At 42.4% G+C, this 19,227-nt stretch overlaps 1 protein-coding gene across 2 annotated transcripts in view; it reads left to right on the top strand.

The window, feature by feature from the left end:
* Positions 1-19,227, top strand: part of PRKG1 (protein kinase cGMP-dependent 1) — an 837,851-nt gene that overhangs the window by 731,268 nt on the left and 87,356 nt on the right. For both annotated transcript variants that reach the window (XM_066620308.1, XM_066620307.1), the window contains exon 9: positions 5,685-5,759. In XM_066620308.1, the coding sequence (XP_066476405.1) occupies positions 5,685-5,759 (75 nt within the window). The remainder of the gene's footprint in view (positions 1-5,684; positions 5,760-19,227) is intronic.

Here is a 19,227-nt window from a genome sequence, read left to right as displayed (position 1 = left end):
TTACCGCGTCCCAATCTCAAATCCCCTCTGCCTTCCTGGGGCTGTCTTTTAATAGAACAAAATCCAGTAACAGTTCAAGAGCCTGCCTGCCTCTCCAGCATAGTCTGAGCTATGGTCTGCAATGGTCTGCAACTGGCATGCAGCTGAGGTGAGCTTCACTCTTGTGCTCCCTGCCCTTTCACCTGCAATGGAAGGAGTACTGGGTTCTGCCCCTTAGTTTCTAATATCAATTACACTGAATGATTCCTGAACATTAGAAGTGATTGCCTTAGTTATGAGCCACTGAATGCTGAAATGAAATCTATTTTATACTAGATTTTCTAGCAGAACTTTGGTGCCTTTCTTTCTTATTATAATCTTTATTGTTGAATTGTTGGAAAGGATATAGTATTCCAAGGATATTGCACAAAGAAAATTACACTATATTTGGTCTTTTTTCAGCCCATTTTCAGTCAAGTACTTAAAAAGCACATAGTAATGCACCATCAACATCTAATGGGAATTAGATACATGCGCTTAATGGAACAATGCATTTCCTGGAGTCAGTGTTTCTTTACATGTTGTAATTCTGAGGCTTGTTCGGACTCCCACAGATTGGCTGACTACAGGCCTCTCGGCGACAAACCTGACCCACCATGCATCTCAATCAGGTTGATGAAGTCAGTGCTGTTCAAAGATAGAGTTTAAAGATTCCCCCCCCCCTTCAAATCATGGAAGAAGTGTCTTGGGAGAGAAGCAGTAGCTCATTGAACATATTCTATAGCTATAGAAGGTACCCTTAAAAGATCCACGGCTCTCAAATTGGGGGGAGATTAGGGGTGTTTTTGATGAAATCCACATGCCTCAACCATGCCTTAATCCCATGTGAATGAAATTATGGTTCCCCTATCACTTTCTAAAAATAGTAGTTAAGGGGCGTGTGTGATACAAATGGTAAGAGGGCTAGGCCCCTTCTGGTATGCTTGTTATAAGGAGCATTGAAAAGTCCCAGCTTCAATCAATGGCATCTCCAGTTAGATTTTAGATAGGGCTGGCAGACACCCCTGTCTGACGTATTGGATTGCTGGATGGAGAGGAGCTGTAATTTAGCAACAGAGCAGCTGCTTTGCATGTAGTAGGCCCCAGATGCAACCTCTGGCGTCTCCAGGTAGGGCTGTGAAAGACCTCTGCCTGGAGCCCTGCAGATATGTTGCCAATCAGTATAGACAAGAGTGATGGATAAATGATCTGAGTCACTAGAAGGCAGCTGCATCCGATAGTAATGCTTCTCTACATGAACCGCAGCAGCTTCATATGACATTTACTGCCTAAGGGAGTGTGGTTAATTCTAAAAATGAGATAAATCAGCTGCAGTATATATATATATATATATATATATATATATATATATGAACGGTATAGTACATCCATATGTCATCTTTCTTCCATCAAGGAACTTGAGATGGCATACATGGTGGTCTCAAAGGTTGTCACACACCCAGGCATTAACCAGACCTTTCCTATAATGATACAGAAGGACTTTCTGAGTCAGCCTGCTGTGCAACCTCATTAGAGTTGTGGCTGAGCATTGACCACTTTCAGTGAAAGAGCTCATCCCCAGGACATGATCTGCATACTCAACAGCATATCAAGTTAAAGGACTGTCTTTGAGTTCTATGGAGACTGATATGCTTGTTCTAAAGTGATATAGGGCTAGTTATCCATTATAATGATTTGATGATGTGCACTGATTGTTTTTTTAATCATATAGTTGTGTGTGTGTCTTTTAAAACATGTGACATGAGTGACAGGTAAAGCAGGAAACACAAAAGAGTGACAGGAGAAGACAATGAGGATGCATATAATTCTGTATGTCAAAAACACTGGTTACAATGTGCGATTTCTCCTACAATCTGTTTTATGGGTTTGTTAAAAAATACTTTAGCGGTCAGTGTTTGCTTGACTCACTGATATGCTCTAATACAGAGCAAGGCGTCCAAGATATCAGATAAGACTGCTTTTGTTAAGACATGTCACAGCATTGTTTGTTTCGATGGTTTAAAGAGCTTAGAAATGGGGGGGGGGGTTAAATCAATGTACTGCTTTTGCAATAGGCAATAGGATCATAAGTAATCATCCAAGATCCAATCTATGCCGAGCATATTTCATATTATACCATTCTCATCAATAACTTATCAGTTCAGTCAGGGAAACATTCATATTGGTTTCCACTCCCCAGAGGGCCGTCCTTATGAAGAATTCTTCTTTTGCTTTTTCCTACCCCAGAAGCAAATGTTATCTCCACCTCTGATGCCTTTTTCAGCCTTTACTAGTAATACTTTGAAACCATCTGAAATCAGACATGCTTACAAAAGCTTGAAGAACGAAGCAAGCCCTTATTACCAGCTGTATATGCACATGACTATCCAGGGAGATAGTCATAAGTGAACTAGCCTATATCATGTCCATTTGGGTGATATATCCCCAGCTACACAGTCAAAAATCCCCATTTTTCCAGGACAAATGAAGTGGTAGGAGGGGAGGAGGCTACGTTGGGAAAATATAGTACAGGTCAGTGACTTTCTCCCCACAAGAAAAGAGATACACAATTCCCTAACACTCTTACCAGGTTGAGAGTTCTTCGAATATTAAGACCAAACACAGAAATAAAATTAGGCAGTAAGATGAAGGGTGTTCCAATCTTTGCAAGTCTTTTCAGACACCAGATAACCAGTGCAGTACTTGTACAGGGCTGATGTCAGAGTTGTGAAAGCAGGGCCAACCTTGCCATGAAACAGTGGTGTGAAACAGAGGTGTGGAATGGCACGCTTGGAGGGGCAGCAAATGAATGAACTTCCAGCCTGTCTGTCCACTGGCCCGCTACAGCCTGCCACTCCTCTGAGAGTGACAATCTCCTTCTACATACTAAGAGCAAGTTGGAAGAGGATTGTTGCAGTTTTAGAGTGATGCTGGAGGGAGGAGGGATAGGAGAGAGAGGGGAAAAAAGCTGTGATGACTCCAAATTGCTTTTCCCTGCCTACTTGGTGCCTATGAAGCACCAAGTAGCCAGGGGGAGGTGATTTGGAGCCCAGCACCCTTTGCTTTCCTCACATCCCTTTGCTTACACAGTATGCAACCTCCCTACTCCATGCTGCTTCTGTTTGCAGTGCACTGCAGGGTTGTTCCCAGCATGCAATGTTCCTGTTCATTTCAAACAGAAGCAGTGCAGAGGAGGAAGGCTGCATGGCACACTCGTTGCTTGCTTGCTTGCTCTCTCGCCCTTCAACATCATCCATGTGGGGCATGCGCTAGTGCACATGCCATGGATACAATGGGGTACACTACATGAAGGACATGTCTACCAGGGATGGACTCTCAAGTCAGGGGACTTGAATCCGAGTCACAAAAATCATTGCTTTTTGCTGACTCATGGAGACTTGAGTCATGTGCTTAGAAGACCCTGCAAAACATCCGAGTCAGGGGCTCCTGACTCGTGAGTGTCTTGGGTGACTCAAGTCGCCCACCAACGGCTACCGCTTGCACTGCCTCCATCTCACCTGCCCAAATCTCTTGCAACAATCTGGAAGCTATTTGTGTGTGCACAAGGAGCAGCTGCAGAAGGGTATGTTATGTTCAGAGATAGGGGCTAGGGTGGAGCAAAATGCTTAACTTTTTTTTGTTTGCGCTTAAACAAACTTGCAGGGTCTTGTGATGCAGAAATTGTAGCAGCTTCTGCAAAAGTAACAATTTTACTTGGCTTGAGGCACCTGCATGTCTATAGAATCTGAGGCGGGGGGAGGCGCCTCCTCTGGTCCCCTCCTCTGGAGCATCCATTGGATGTAGTATGCATCTCCAGGAGAAGCAGGCGGAGAGGAGCAGCCATTTTTCCCCATAGGGACAAGTGGATTTGCAAGCAGAAGGTGGGGGCTGCAGGAGGCAGGTAGAAGCAGGGGGAGACGTTCTTGGAAGATTGAAAAAGAGTCACCCACACCTCACGTGCTCATTGTGTCCCTCGCAGCTGAAGCAAGCAGTTGTCTCGTGCATGTTCTCTCATGCTCTCAGATTGCCTTGCTGAGCTGGGATGCATTATTGCTCTCTCCATCCTATGCTCATGATGTGAAGGGGGGGGGTTCCCTCATTGCAGCTGGTGTGGAATTGCATGGAGGGAAGGAAGGGAAGGGGTCAGTGCATTCTACCCTGCTACCTGACATTGGGATGGGTGGAGAGAGCAGGGGAGTGTTTAAAAGGAACACCGAGACACATACACAAAAGCTGCAGCAGGCTTTTTAAAGGGAATGACTCAAGTCTTTTTGAGTTGTGAAAATGCTCTGGGTGACTCAGAAAGTGCCCCTGTTATGACTAATTTTCAAGTCAAGTCACAGGGGTGGAGACTTGAGACTTGACTCAAGATGCACCTGACTTGCCTATCCTTGATGTCTGCATTGCAAACCTAAGCTTGTTTGCTGATCATGAAGCTATATTTCAGGGACTCTAAGAACTGTAATTTTGTGAAGGGGGAAGTTAAATCTTTGAAAAAATTCTTTGCACACAAAACAACAGGTCCTTTTATTTTCCCTAGGGAAGCTGTGATTGAATTGGTGTCAGCTTTTATTGTTGCCTGAGTTATATGTTCATCATATTGCTTATCATATTGCTTGGATACGGCAGAGAAGTGGTTTTCAAACCAGGAAACTGCATTGTTCAGAAGCTTACCAATATTCTTCAACAAGATCAGTAAGAGCAGACATACAGCTTGCCCTCTGCTAGAAAGACAGCTTGCCCTCTGCTATTCGTATTCCCATGCAATGACCATAGACAAGAGACAGTTGGTGTGTTCTAGGTGCACACTGTATTCATTCAAAGCAACAGTGTAGTTCAGCAGGCCTGGCAAGCACCCCAAAGAAACAGTCCAATCCTATGAGTGCTTTCTGCTGATGGAATTAGCATTCAGTAAGTAGAAGCCGGTCTCCAATGGTGCTGTACACACAGCAATGATGCGTGCAACAAGGCCACCAGCATGAATGGCTGGCAAGCACACATGAATGGCACCAGAATGTCCCGCCACTGCCAGAGGAGATACATTAGTAGCAGGGGTAGCAATGGGCAGGGAGAGGTAGGATCAGCGTAGGGATCAGGGCCACCAAAAGCATATTGGGGAAGGGCAGGGGGCACGGCGGATTGCTGGCAATGGCACTGCCAATATCCTATACCCCCCCCCACCCAGCCTCACTATGTTCCCTTGGTCCACTTGGACTTGTGCCAGCAAAAGAGATACACAGACTTTTTTTAGTTAACTTTCCATCACTTCTTGATCACCAGCCTGCCCATATCATACAGTGGGACTGGCACAGGTAGACAACTAAATTTGGAAAGGGGTCCCAGAAGGTAGAGTTTGAAAACAACAGTTGTAGAAAAATAGAAGAAACAACAGCGTTTGTTAAGTGATTTATGATGACACAAACATTTCTCTGGAGAAAGATACATCACTTAACTCATTTCAATCTTTAGAGCAATCCTTAAAATCAGCTTGGTTTGTGTGATTTTGCATGATTCTAAGTATCAATCACTGATGTTTAGTTTAGTGGTTATTGTTTTTCTATTTTTATGTCTTGTTTCATGTGTTTTGGAAGTTCCTTGCTGATTAGTGTTTATAGTGCCTTAATTGTATTAGAGGCATTGTCTTTAAACATGCCCTTATTTTACAGCTCATTCAAACATTTGATTGGAGGCCTGGACGATGTTTCCAACAAGGCATATGAGGACGCAGAAGCAAAAGCAAAGTAAGTATCCACAAGTGTTCTAGCTTTCATATAACGTTCCAGATATTCCTGACAGCATGCTGCAGTTTTTAGAGGCGGAACAAAATCCTAATTAAGGTGCTTTTGAATTCATTCCTTCTTTGATGACATAAAAGGTAAACTGAAAAAAATTAAATCTCTCCTCTGCTGCTAAGAATGTTTTTATCATACTTCCCTTCAAAAGCACATTGGAGATTATAGGCTATTTCTTAAGACAGTAAATATGTAAATGCAAATACACACCACAGGACACAATTCATGGCTAGTGGACTTCAGTAGCCTTGGTGGACTCAGTCATTTAGACATCTAAAGTGGCATGTCATTGCCTGACATGTGGAAGTAGGTTGCAGTGGGGAGGGATGCAAGGAAAAAAATGGCCTGTTCTAGTTTGGGAGAAGGCAGGTGAATTCCAAATAATTTACCTGCCTGAGGCTGCAATCCTATCATCACTTTCATGGGAGTAAGTCCCATTGACTATTATGGGACTTACTTCTGAGTAGACGTGCAGAGGATTGGGCTCTAAGGAATCAGCCATGTTCTTCTGCAAGCCAGCTCCATGGAACTCTTGGCAAAATGGTCCCATTGATGCAGCTGCAGCAAACTCAGCAGTAACAGTAGCGACCCCTGCATTTATCTGCCCACAAATCCACTGTGAGTGGCAATGGGAATGGAGGTCAGTGTTCTCCCTCCTTCTGCCACGCTCTCTCCATGTATCGTAGATTATCACTGATCGCCACATGTATTTCACAGAGAATGTCATGTAAGCTACAGCTCTTTTATATCTAGGTACACACACGTGTACACACACACAATATAAGGAAGGTTGATTTAAAATACTATCTCCTGAACAGGGTTCCAGTAAACAGATGTATTAAGTATGGAATAATAGTTCTACCAGTAGATTGGCTGGGAGCACTGCTCCTATAATTTGGAAATATGTTCTCACTTTTCAAAAACCTGTATAAAAATCATCCACATTCCAGCAAATTGATGATAAGGGCTGCTATAATTGCCACTTAGGCATTCTTCTGCCTGAATGATCTTAATAGAAAGTCTTACAACTGTGCATTATAGTTTAATCTACTCTATGAAACCTGAAATGACTTCTACAATTTTTTTGTGCTATAAATGAGCAGAAACCAAGATTCTTGAAAGGCGCAAATGGTAAGGTGCTTAAATAGTCTCAGGTTTAAATGGTAACTTGTTATTGTATTTGTAGCTTCTCAGGAGTATGGTGGATAATACTATGGCATTTTTGCATATTTGCAAAAATGGCCTAATCGTATCTACCTCCACCCCCCATGCTGGTGTAGCTGCACAAAAAAGGTGCATGCTGTATCCAGATTGGGAGGCTTCGGACGGGAAAGGGGATTGGGCTGTTTGAGAACCCTATATTTTCTGTCAAGTCAGAACACTGTGCATAATGCATATGGCAGGCTTCTGTGTGCAAAACTCTGACTGGATGGGAAATCATATTCACAAAGATCTGTTACTCCTTTTCCTGAGCCAACAGCCAGGGCTGCACACATGCAGCTCTTTAAACAAAGATGAAATCCTGTCAGTTGCTGTTGGGGAGAAGGCTGGATTTGGCCCTTGTGGCCCTTCCCACAAAAAAGTATGAGTTAAGGCTGTGTGTGCTTTTTTGTTCTGTACTCCATGGACACTCAGATTATTGTGCTTGTTGCTTTTCTTTTTAGAACTATACTCCTTGGACCAAACATATACTTTTATTTGGAACTTGAAGAACATCATCATTATGAATATTATTATTTTAACTAGTGGAAAGCTAAGAGGGTAGTTTATCTTAATTTCATGTGAATTACCAGAATTATCTAATACAAAGCTACATTGATTATGTTTTATTGAATAACAAAATAATAACTTTTAGGGTGCCCCTACCAGTCTACTGTCTGAGGTGACTGCTTTAGTTGGTCTCATGGATAGGCCAGGCTTGCTAAGGTGGCTTATTTAAATGATGTAAATTATTTTTTAAATAGCAATAATATTATTAGCTTTAGCCTGGTGGCCTTTGAGCTTTGTGAAGCTGAAGATACTAGTGGTTTATGCCTCTGAAGGTAGCCAATAAAAAGATATTTCAGGTAGGAAAAAATGTAGTTGTCAAATGTCCCAAACATATCTGCTTGCCTTTGTGAAAGCAACCACATGGAAAAAGCACATATGTACAGAACAATAAACACAATGTAAAGAGTGCCCATGTATCAGACATATGGACACCTGTTTCATAAAGGGCTACTGCTCAAAGATTCTTTTGCCAAAACATACTGCATGTGGGGGAGCTCCTTTAAGGTGGCTTTTCATGTTGCTCTAATTGACTTCAGCTAATTGCCCTTCAAGGGAATATCTTTTCAAAGTCTCAGACTGTGAAGTGACAGCGGGAGACACTCTTCTCTCTTTGCAAGGTGCTCACTTGCTAACCAGATAAGTGGCATAATATTATTGTTCTCTTTTATCACAATGCACTGGCAGATGCATCACATTACTGGGCACGACTCAGAGTGGATTTGAGAATTGTTCAAATGAGTTTGACGATATTCTGCAATGTATCTGAATCTAGCAGCTGACTCCATGGTCCAATTCTACCTGCAACTGGTACATTCCAAAGTTCTGTCTTTACAGGTGCCTCTCACTTTCCACTAAGAAGGAACATATCCATAGATGCTCAGATCGTTCCCATTGTGAGTGTCATCCTGTTTGTAGAAGAGAAAAGAGAACCCTGTGCACGCATGACTCTCATTATGTTGTCATCTGAATTAGTGGAAGCCTGCTAAACAAACACACTCTCTGAAGTCATGCTCTTTAATATTTGGTTTCTACATAGGCAAACATGGCTTTTAAAGAAATAGTTCTCACTGATTTCCCTCTGTTGAATTTGAACCTTTGCTGCTTTTGCAATTGTCTGAGCCTTTTTTTGAAGCTTCTGTTTTTATTTTGATTGTTTTCATTGTTAGGGTTTTTATGGTTTTATGAAATTATTTTGAAAGCCACCTTGAGGGCCCTTTTGAGGGGCAAGAGGGAGGATAGCAAGGTCTTCATATACTGTATATGTTGTGCCCACTACTTGTTGCAGCTTTTCACAGCTTGAGTGGAAGTGAAGCAGCTTATGAGCACAAGCATTTCTTGGGAAAGTAGGGAAAGTTTATGAAAACATAGCACAGTTCACTGAGCTGAAATGGACAAGCTGAACCTTACAGTCTTGTTATTTTGTCTTCAGATGCCACCTGCTGTTCAGAGTTTCCTATGCATAATATCTATGCTGTGGTAGTCTATCATTCTTGTTCGATGTGCTATAGTATGAGCGTCTCTACCTTTTTTCCTTTTCCTGTTTCAGAACCAAAACCTTTATGTGTACTACTGGAATGTGCTTTACAAAGAGCTGTGTTCGAAAAATGTTTGAAAACCAGTGGAGCTGGTTCAGAATGTGGCAGCCAGACTGCTGTTAGGAGACCAGAGCATAGATTATGTGACTCCATTGCTTTTCACTCAGCATAGACTCACAATTTATTTCTGAGCCTAATAAATGCCTGGTTTTGAAGCCATTGTTTAGGTTTGAAAAACTTGGTTTTAAAAACTTGGTTTTAGTCCTGGTTTAGGACCAAGGTTATTTAAGGGCCACTTTCTGCCTGTCAGTGAGATCATAAGCATACCCCTTGCTCTATGCCCGACCACCCTATGGCTGGTGCAGCCACGAGGCAGTGCCTTTTGGGGGTGGTGTTCAGGCTATGTCTATCTGTCTGGCTTTCCTACTTTATAGGCCTTTCTCTACTTGCTGAAAGCGGTTTTGTTTCATTGAATTTTTTGTTTGAAATATTGGTTTCCCTTCTCGATTGCTTTGCTTTGGCTTTTGATTCTTGATTCTGTGCCACTTGTATTTACTGACAGTTTTGTTCTTGTAATATTTATTGTAATTTTATTGTAATATTTCAATCTCGTGATATATGCTATTTTAGAGGCCTTTTTGGTGGAAAAGCAGTCAAAAGAAATCAATATAAATAAATAGACCTCAGTACCCACTGATGTGGTATCCACTGATTTGACTTACTGAGGTCTGCCTTGTAACAACGAAAAAAAATATCAAAATCCAATTTCCTACCTTTGTGCTGTTAAAAATTATAATTTCATTCCATTAGATTCCATTATTCACCCCATCTAGTAGTTGAATGCTGTATAGTGTCTATGCCAATGCATTCTGGGGAAACAATAGAGGATCAAGAAACCTGGAAGTGGGTCTTTAAAGCTATTTTTCCACTGATTTGGTATCGATTTTTTTTAATCCACTAGGGTTTCCCAGTGAATAACAAGGCATGACTTGTAGTTGAATCTTTTTTTCTTCTAACTAGCCTGTTTCTCAAAAAAGCACCTGTAGTTCAGGAGGAGAAGGGGGCTGCTTAATTTTTCTCTGGCCGATGTCAGCTCAAAATCTCCTCCATTTGGCCAGACTGCTTTTCTCTCTTCAAGGGTACCCATACGGTGAACTATCTCTTTTCCCCCATATACGGGAAAACAGCTGGAGGTGCACTTCCACTTCACTTTTGAGAAGACAGGATTAGCAGAGGAAAAGGTTAGCAACCCTTCCTCTCTTGCTAGCCCTCCCCTCACAGTTCCAGCCAACTGTTGTTGCTTTTCCTTTTTCTTGGAGGAAAAAAGAATCATACAACTACATATCATGTGTAAATGAGCCATAAAAAGATTCACTTCATGCACCTGTTGAAGTGAATTGTAGTTCACAAAAGCTTGTGCTGAAATAAATTGGTCAGCCATTAAGGTGCTACAAGACACTTCATTGTTTTAGCCATAAAATGCATCTTTAACATAGATGTTTCATAACTTGGAATATTTTGCATTGGTCCCACAGGATATTTGCTTCTGATGCATTTCTGGTTATTATTTTTAAGATTTTTTTAAATTAATCAGCTTTTGTATCTCACTGTGCTTCTGATGAGCTCCTGGCCTTTTTTTTTCCTTTCATATTTCATATAACATGATCTGTGAGGTGGGGATAGCCTGAGAGAGGGTGATTGAGTCCAAGCTCACCCTGGAACATCCTGACTGAGAAAGGGATTGGAATATGTTCCAGGTCCACATTCAGCACTCTAGCTCAGTGGTTTCCAAAGTCCTACTTGGATGTTGGGACTGCTGTGAGTACTTGCAGGGGCAGGGCAGGAGCAGGGGGGTAGCCCCAACAACGCCACAGGGATCATGGCACTGTGGGGACCATTGGACATCTCCACATACCTGGGTGTGTCCTGCAGCCTCAGGAGGGATCCTGGAGACTTGTAGCAGCCTCCACAACCCTCCATACAGCTGCAACGAGCTCTGTCTGATCTCAAGGCTCCCAATGTTCCCAATGGGGGATCACAACCCACACTTTGGGAACCACTGCTCTAGCTACTAGACCACAGTGACTCATCTTTTGTATTGCATCCACCTTGTTTTCATCGATAGAGAGTTGTTCTACTGCAAAGCCCCCAAGACCAATGTAGGGTAGCTTGGAAAGCAGCACAAGAGGCAATGAGGAGGAAAAGCTGATCTTACATCTCTAATGCAGGAAATATGTAAATAAGAAGAGTGGTTGCATTTTAAAAGCATCAATAGCTATGGACACAATTTAACGCAGAGAACTTAACGCAGAGAATGTTTTTCTTTTTTTGCCCATGAAACTTCAGCAAACTTGCCAATGAGGGAAAAAAGTCCAATTAAGCTAGTTCAAGGGAAAGCTATAATGAGAAGCTGAACGTGTTTATTGGCCCTTTATTCCCAAATTAAACTTCGTTCCGGAAAATAATGGACTGCTCATTATGTTAATGGTTGAAAATAATGGGAGAGCTTTTTTCTTCACAAAAAATTTTCTGGCTTCTGTGAATGTAAATGTTTGAGCAGTTTGCAAGATGATGTCTTTTATCCCCCCAAGAAGTGCTTTGTGATTAGCTGGAGGTGACAGCTCTTTAAGTGTTGCCATAGGCAGTGCTGGGCCACCGTACAGTTCAAGCTTGACTTGAAATGCAGAAGGACATCTGCAGTCATCTTAGGGAAGTTTCTAGTCACCTCTTTGAACTCTGTATTATGGAGGAAATCTTGCTAGTTAACATAATTATGCTATTGATGTTTCATTAGTATTAAATTTGATTACTGTTTAATAAGTAAACTTTGCAAACTGCATATAAATTACAGCCTTGTAAGCAATGAATCCGAAGTATAGTATTTTGCAGCCTGTTAAGGTCTTCTAGCACCCACTGTGACTTGAGTCCTAGTCATCTCCCTGCATAGGTAAGAGTGTCACAGGAAATGTCCTGACTTTAAAAACAAAAAGCAACTGCTGAAAGAAGAATGAATGTGGAAAGTGGAGTTTAGTCCTTTCTGTGGTGGTCACTCCTCTCATAGTAATTTGTCAAGCTGCTTTTCATCCTGCAGAAAGAAAGATAATGGGGACATGTATGGGAGGGGAACAGCAGACCATTTTGAAAGGAATGCTAACTAGCAGAGTAAGGGAAGTGCCCCCCCTCTTCCAGAAATGAGAATAAAAGAGAAGAATTTTAAAAACACTCCAGAATTCTAAATTTGAGAGGAACAAACTGAACCAGAAAAAGATATGTTGAAAAAGCCAAGAAGATAGCTTAGTATGACAAAGTTGAGAAAAAGGGGTATTGGCCTAATAAGAGAATGCAGCAGAGACTGGGATGAAAGAAGGTGGAAGGTGGAAGGAAGTCTCTTAAAGAACAATAGACTTCTAAATCATCAGCACAGATATACTGAAGATCAAATGAATGGATAATGGAACCAAGAGTAAAGAGATGACAGACTGATCTTGTCCTATGGATGCTGTGTACCACTGAGCATCATTTTCTAGACCGGGGGTCTCGAAACCCCAGCCTGGGGGCCAGCTGCGGCCCACAGCAAGCCTCTATCCAGCCCGTGGCCAGCCTCTTGTCCCCTGAAAACCTCTGGCCCACTTGGCCAAACATGACTGGAACTATGCTCTGGTTGCATCTGGAGGGTGTTCAAGGGTCAGAGAGGTTGAATGAATGATTCCATTCATTCATTTATTCACTCATCTAAGTTCCATCCCTAATTTATTTAAATAAATTTTATATTTAAATTTTTTTTCGGCCCTCAACACCGTGCCAGATATTTGATGTGGCCCTCTGGCCGAAAAGTTTGGAGACCCCTGTTCTAGGCTATAAGTTTATGATAGAGAGAGAGAGAGAGAGAGAGAGAGAGAGAGAGAGAGAGAGAGAGAGAGAGAGGCTGTGCAGTCTTTACTTGCATATACAGGAAAATCTGGGTCAATCATGCCCACCCTGTATGCATGTTCAGTCTTTGTGAAAGTATAGGTGGTATCCTCCGGTTTGGTTTCCACTGATTTGACTCACCATTGATACCGGGATCCACTTTTAAACATTAAATTTCCTGCCTTCATGCTGTTAAACTGCACCTATTGCAAGTTTCTCAGGGTTAAAGATATCTTTAAAGACCTACTTCCTGGTTTCTTGCTCCTCCATTCTCACCCCAGAATGCCTTGGTATAGACGCTATACTGTATTCTGCCACTAGGATGGGGTGAATAATGGAATCTAATGAAATGAAATTATGAGCAATGGAGTAACCCAGAAGTGGGTCTTTAAAGCTATTTTTCCACTGATTTGGTATCCACTGATTTGGTATCCACTGATATTTTTTTTAAATTCCACTGGGGGTTCTGGAGCAGAACCCCCAGTGGATAACGAGGTAGACCTGTAATGCTTACACAGTCCTAAGAGAGAGGACAGTGCTTAGAAGGGAAGGACACAGCCTCATCCTTCTTTGACATTAACATAACTTAACCAGTAACTGCCACAGACTTCACCACCATCAAATCCTGTACTACATAACATTATAGCTGATGTACCTTATGTTAGAACTGAATTTCAGACTTCTGAATGTGTATAAATGATAGAAGCAATGAATGGGAGAATTGCTGCTTTATTGACTTGGCACAGTTCCGCTGCAAGAAAATAGGGTACTAAAATCATGTAGCAGAGAAAATTCTTATATGTAAATTAATGCTGTTTCAGACATTCCCTTGGTGGAAATTGACAGTGGCATGTGACAGATGGGTTTAATCTTTTATTGGTGAGGAACTGTGTTAAAGAGGCCAATTCTGGGAGGGGGGGGACACACCAGTGTGACTCACAAGTAAGCAGAAGTTCATGGTGGAAAATCAAATTCTTCACCAAAAGAACAGCAATCCTGGACTCAAATTAACCTCTTCCCACCTTCTCTTTAACATATGGCATTGTTAGGAAGTGGTATAGTAAATAAGATGAAGTCAAAGGCAAGCATGAGCTGTGTGGCCTTACCCCAAAATCAGGCAGAATTTGTTTGATGATTTCCAGGAATAATGCTGAATGATGGTGAGGAGAGCTACCCAATATGATGTATCCAGTGCCACATAATTTCCTAAGTCAGAGTTGGCAACCTTCAGTCTCGAAAGACTATGGTATCGCACTCTGAATGGTGGTTCTGGAACAGCGTCTAGTGTGGCTGAAAAGGCCAATTTGGGAGTGACAATCCCTTCCACACTGGGAGCAAGTGCAGTCTGTCCCTGGTCTGTCTCCCTGGCTATGGGCCTTCCTTCTTTGCCTCTTTGCCTCAGACTGTTGGCCAAGTGTCTCTTCAAATTGGGAAAGGCCATGCTGCACAGCCTGCCTCCAAGCGGGCCGCTCAGAGGCCAGAGTTTCCCACCTGTTGAGGTCCACTCCTAAGGCCTTCAGATCCCTCTTGCAGATGTCCTTGTATCGCAGCTGTGGTCTACCTGTAGGGCGCTTTCCTTGCACGAGTTCTCCATAGAGGAGATCCTTTGGGATCTGGCCATCATCCATGCTCACGACATGACCGAGCCAACGCAGGCGTCTCTGTTTCAGCAGTGCATACATGCTAGGGATTCCAGCATGTTCCAGGACTGTGTTGTTTGGAACTTTGTCCTGCCAGGTGATGCCGAGGATGCGTCGGAGGCAGCGCATGTGGAAAGCGTTCAGTTTCCTCTCCTGTTGTGAGCGAAGAGTCCATGACTCGCTGCAGTAAAGAAGCGTACTCAGGACGCAAGCTCTGTAGACCTGGATCTTGGTATGTTCCATCAGCTTCTTGTTGGACCAGACTCTCTTTGGAAAACGTGGTAGGTGCTTTACCAATGCGTTTGCTTAGCTTGGTATCGAGAGAAAGAGTGTCGGAGATCGTTGAGCCAAGGTACACAAAGTCATGGACAACCTCCAGTTCATGCGCAGAGATTGTAATGCAGGGAGGTGTAATGCAGGGAGCACTACTCTGAGCTATATTCCAGAGAAAATGTAGTCACCGAAGAAGCGCTGAACAACATTGAGTGCCTGCCTGTGCTGGAGGAGCTTGACAGTGAACCAACCCTAGAAGAACCTCATGTGGCCCTGGACTCCCTTGCCTTTGGCAAGGCACCTGGAAAAGACAGCATCCCTGCTGAAGTCCTAAAGTGCTGCAGAGAGATCATCGTCAATGAGCTGCATGAAATCCTCTGTCTCTGCTGGAGAGAAGGTGGAGTACCTCAAGACATGAGGGATGCAAACATCATCACGCTGTACAAAAACAAAGGCGACAGGGGTGACTGCAACAACTACCATGGCATCTTTTACATTTTAAAAATTTAAATTTTACATTTAATTTTTACATTTTTTACATTAAAAATTTTTACATTTTTTAAAATTGTTTTTACATGTTGTAAGCCGCCCTGGGTCCCTTTCAGGGAGAAGGGCAGGATACAAATAAAGTTTATTATTATTATTATTATTATCTCTCCTTAGCGTTGTAGGAAAGCTGTTTGCCCAAGTTGCACTAAAGAGGCTCCAGGTACTTGTAGAGAGCGTTTATCCAGAATCGCAGTGCGGCTTCCGAGCAAACAGGTCCACCACTGATATAATATTCTCCCTTAGACAACTGCAGGAGAAATGCAGGGAACAACGACAGCCACTTTTTATAGCCTTCATAGATCTCACGAAGGCTTTTGACCTGGTCAGCAGGGACGGCCTCTTCAAGATTCTCCCCAAGATCGGATGTCCACCCAGGCTCCTCAGCATCATCAGATCTTTCCACAAGGACATGAAGGGCACTGTTGTCTTCGATGGCTCCACATCAGACCCCTTTGACATCAGACCCCTTTGACATCTCCCCTTTGACTTTGAAGCGGAGTGAAGCAGGGCTGTGTTCTTGCGCCAACCTTGTTTGGGATTTTCTTCGCTGTCCTGCTGAAGCATGCCTTTGGAACTGCAACAGAAGGCATCTATCTCCGGACCAGATCAGATGGAAAGCTCTTCAACCTCTCCAGACTGAGAGCAAAGTCCAAAGTCCAGCTGAAATGTCTGCGTGACTTCCTCTTTGCCGACGATGCAGCTGTCACTACCCACTCTGCCAAAGTTCTCCAGCAGCTCATGGATCGTTTTAGCAAGGCCTGCCAAGATTTTGGACTGATGATCAGCCTTAAGAAAACACAGGTCATGGTTCAGGATGTGGACTCACCTCCCTGCAATTTCCTAAGTATATACTCTGAAATGTCTGTAGTTTGAGCCTGAGGAAATGTAATCAAAACATTTGTGTAACTAGCAGCAATGAATGCACCATTTAACACAAGAGCTTGGTATTTTTTTTTTTTTAAATCATGGGTTTAGGCATGCTGTTGGGCCAAATAGGGAATAAACAGAAGGTAACCATAAATTAGTTCTGACTTTAATGCTGTTGAAAGTTGACTATCAGCTTGGAATTTAGAAAAATACTGGTAAAGATGAGTGCCAAGCTCCTTACTAATGATGGATAGTGTGATCCTATGCATCTGTTTTAAGCCATAGCAGTATAAATGCTGCATTTAAAGCTATTGCCCTACCCTGGCAGGCAAGATGGTTCAGTTTGATTCTGCCCTAGATAAAGAGTCTAAGAGCCCAGTCCTAACTAACTTTCTGGCACTGATGTAGCCATGCCAACAGGGCATGCATAGGATCCTGTGGTGGTAGGGCAGTCACAGCGGACTCCTCAAGGTAAGGGAATATTTGTTCCCTTACCTTGGGGTTACACGGTGGCTGCATTGGTGCTGAAAAATTGGATAGGATTGGGTCCTAACTTTCTAGTGCCTTGCTTAGAAGAAAGCCATGTGTTGGGTTGCATCAGCTTCTACCTGTCTTAAACATAAGTACATTTTATTGAGTTGGGTACTAGGAGCTTTATATTATTGCTGTTGCTGTTATTGTTATTACTTACCAAGGCACAGCTTCCTACATTTTGCCAGTTCACACCTCTTAAACCCAATATTCTGAACTGCTCAACCAGGTTTGTTTGTTTGTTTTTGCAGCATGTCTGCCCTAAGCACACTATAGTCTTGATGGTATAGGCATACCTGTAGTGAGCTGATGGGTAGATGCCTTTTCCTGGCCTTTGGGCAGACATGTAGACAAGATTAGTTTTGCTTCAGCTGTTCATATTAGCCATCAAATAGCATTCTTTGTTATGGACAAACTACAGCATACTCAACTTGTATCCTGAGAGGAATTAACATTTGGTGAAACTTTTCATTGAGATACATTCAACAGGTCTAAAATAGGAGGGATAGACAAGCTGCCTTTGGGTTGCCCCCCTTTAAATTAACTGAGATTTTTGAATGCTCAAGTCAAATTCTCAAAAAATTGTTGATGGTGCTTGAGCATTTCAGATGAAAACTAAGAAAGTCCAGTTTCCCACCTCTCCTTTCTTTCTCCTCCCTGCTTTCCCCTCCACCTTGGAGAAGGCAGCAGAGTACAGAATCTCAGACTAGAAGAGACATCTGTGACCCCTCAGATTTCTTACCATGGTAATAGGTAGGAAGCAGAGCAGAGCAGAGCAGGCATTATTTGTTGCCAAGCAGAGTTTCTTGAGGCTTCTCTGTGGCACTCTCTGTCATTTCCAGTCATGGTCATGGGACTTGCACAATACACTGTGTTTAGCTACCTTTTGTGTTACTCATGTAGTAGTTGCAATTAATAGTGCAGCATTCTAAACATTTTCAAAACTTATCTCCCCCATTGCATAAGGATGGTATGGATACTTTTGCTGAAAACTGTACAATTGAGAAAATACTTGTATAATTAATGTAAGTATACAAGGGTACATGGAATATTGTAAAAACAAATGGCTAAAACTCATTTCAATTTATGTCTGGTTATTTTGCCCCTCCTTTTGTGTTGGGCCTGTTCAGAACTTGAAGTATTTGAGTTTCCATTACCATATTTCATAACTTGTTTACTAGATAAGAGACTCAAGTATCATATGAATGTTCCAATCTAATGCCAATTGAACTGCTGTATTTTCTCAATCTCAGCATCTTTAATACACCAGACATACCTAATTTTCTAAACTCATCATACTCACAAAATCCCTTTACAGTTGCCTTGGAAAAGAAAGGGCATGCATTTCAGTAGAACTCTAAGAAGCATTTCTGGATTAAACATTATTCAGAAATAGAAAGTGCAACCCTATGCATGTGTACAGGTCCAGCCTATTTATACACTGATTTTTTTATACATGGATTTGACTTAACATGAATGGCCACTGCAAATTAGAAGGAGTGTGCTGATCGCTGGAGAAGGGGAAAATGCACCCCTTTAAAATCAGTTTAAAAAACTGAACAGTCCTTTAACAATAGCCTCCTTAATGAGAGAGAGAGAGGGCTGACAATCCATCAATCTTTCTCTCTCCAGGCGACCCCTCCCTTCCCCCTGAGCACAGAAATGTGATCACTTTGCATTGGTGAAGGGAGGGGCTGAGTGAAGAGCCTTTCTTTCTAAGCCCTTGGAGGACAACTGATTGATGGATTATCTTCTTAATGACTCTTATCTTACATCCCAAAGGTCAGCAAGGCTGTTTTTAAATCACCAGAGCAAAGAAACTTTGTTTTTTAAATTGATTTGCTATAGTGCATTTTTTTGCCATCCAGTGAGTGCTTGGAAAGGAACTCACACGAATAATGAGGCTCAACCTGTACTCAGTAGTATGCCCCATTGAGTTTAATTAAATGTATGCCCAGAAAAGGATAGGAGTGTGGCCTGATGTTACAGTCCTATACCCAGATTTATCTAATATCAAATCCTACAGAAGACAGTGGGAATTACTTCCAAGTAAACATGAATGGAGTTATGCTGTTAGTCTGTTGTGGGAAATGGAAGCTGTTATTTTCGGCAAAGTAGCATACCAGACTAAGGGCGTAATCCTAACCCCTTATGTCAGTGCTTTCCATCACTGCCATAGCGGTGCCAATGGGATGTGTGCTGCATCCTGCAGTTGGGTGTCACTCACGGAGGCCTCCTCAAAGTAAGGGAATGTTTGTTCCCTTACCTCAGAGCTGCATTGCCCTTAAGTCAGTACTGCAAAGCACTGACATAAGGGGTTAGGATTGCACCCTAAATGAAACA

Source organism: Tiliqua scincoides, chromosome 3, assembly GCF_035046505.1.
Source record: "Tiliqua scincoides isolate rTilSci1 chromosome 3, rTilSci1.hap2, whole genome shotgun sequence".
Lineage (NCBI taxonomy): Eukaryota > Metazoa > Chordata > Lepidosauria > Squamata > Scincidae > Tiliqua > Tiliqua scincoides.
The sequence above is the reverse complement of the archived record's forward strand: the minus strand, read 5'-3'. Positions and strand labels throughout refer to the sequence as shown.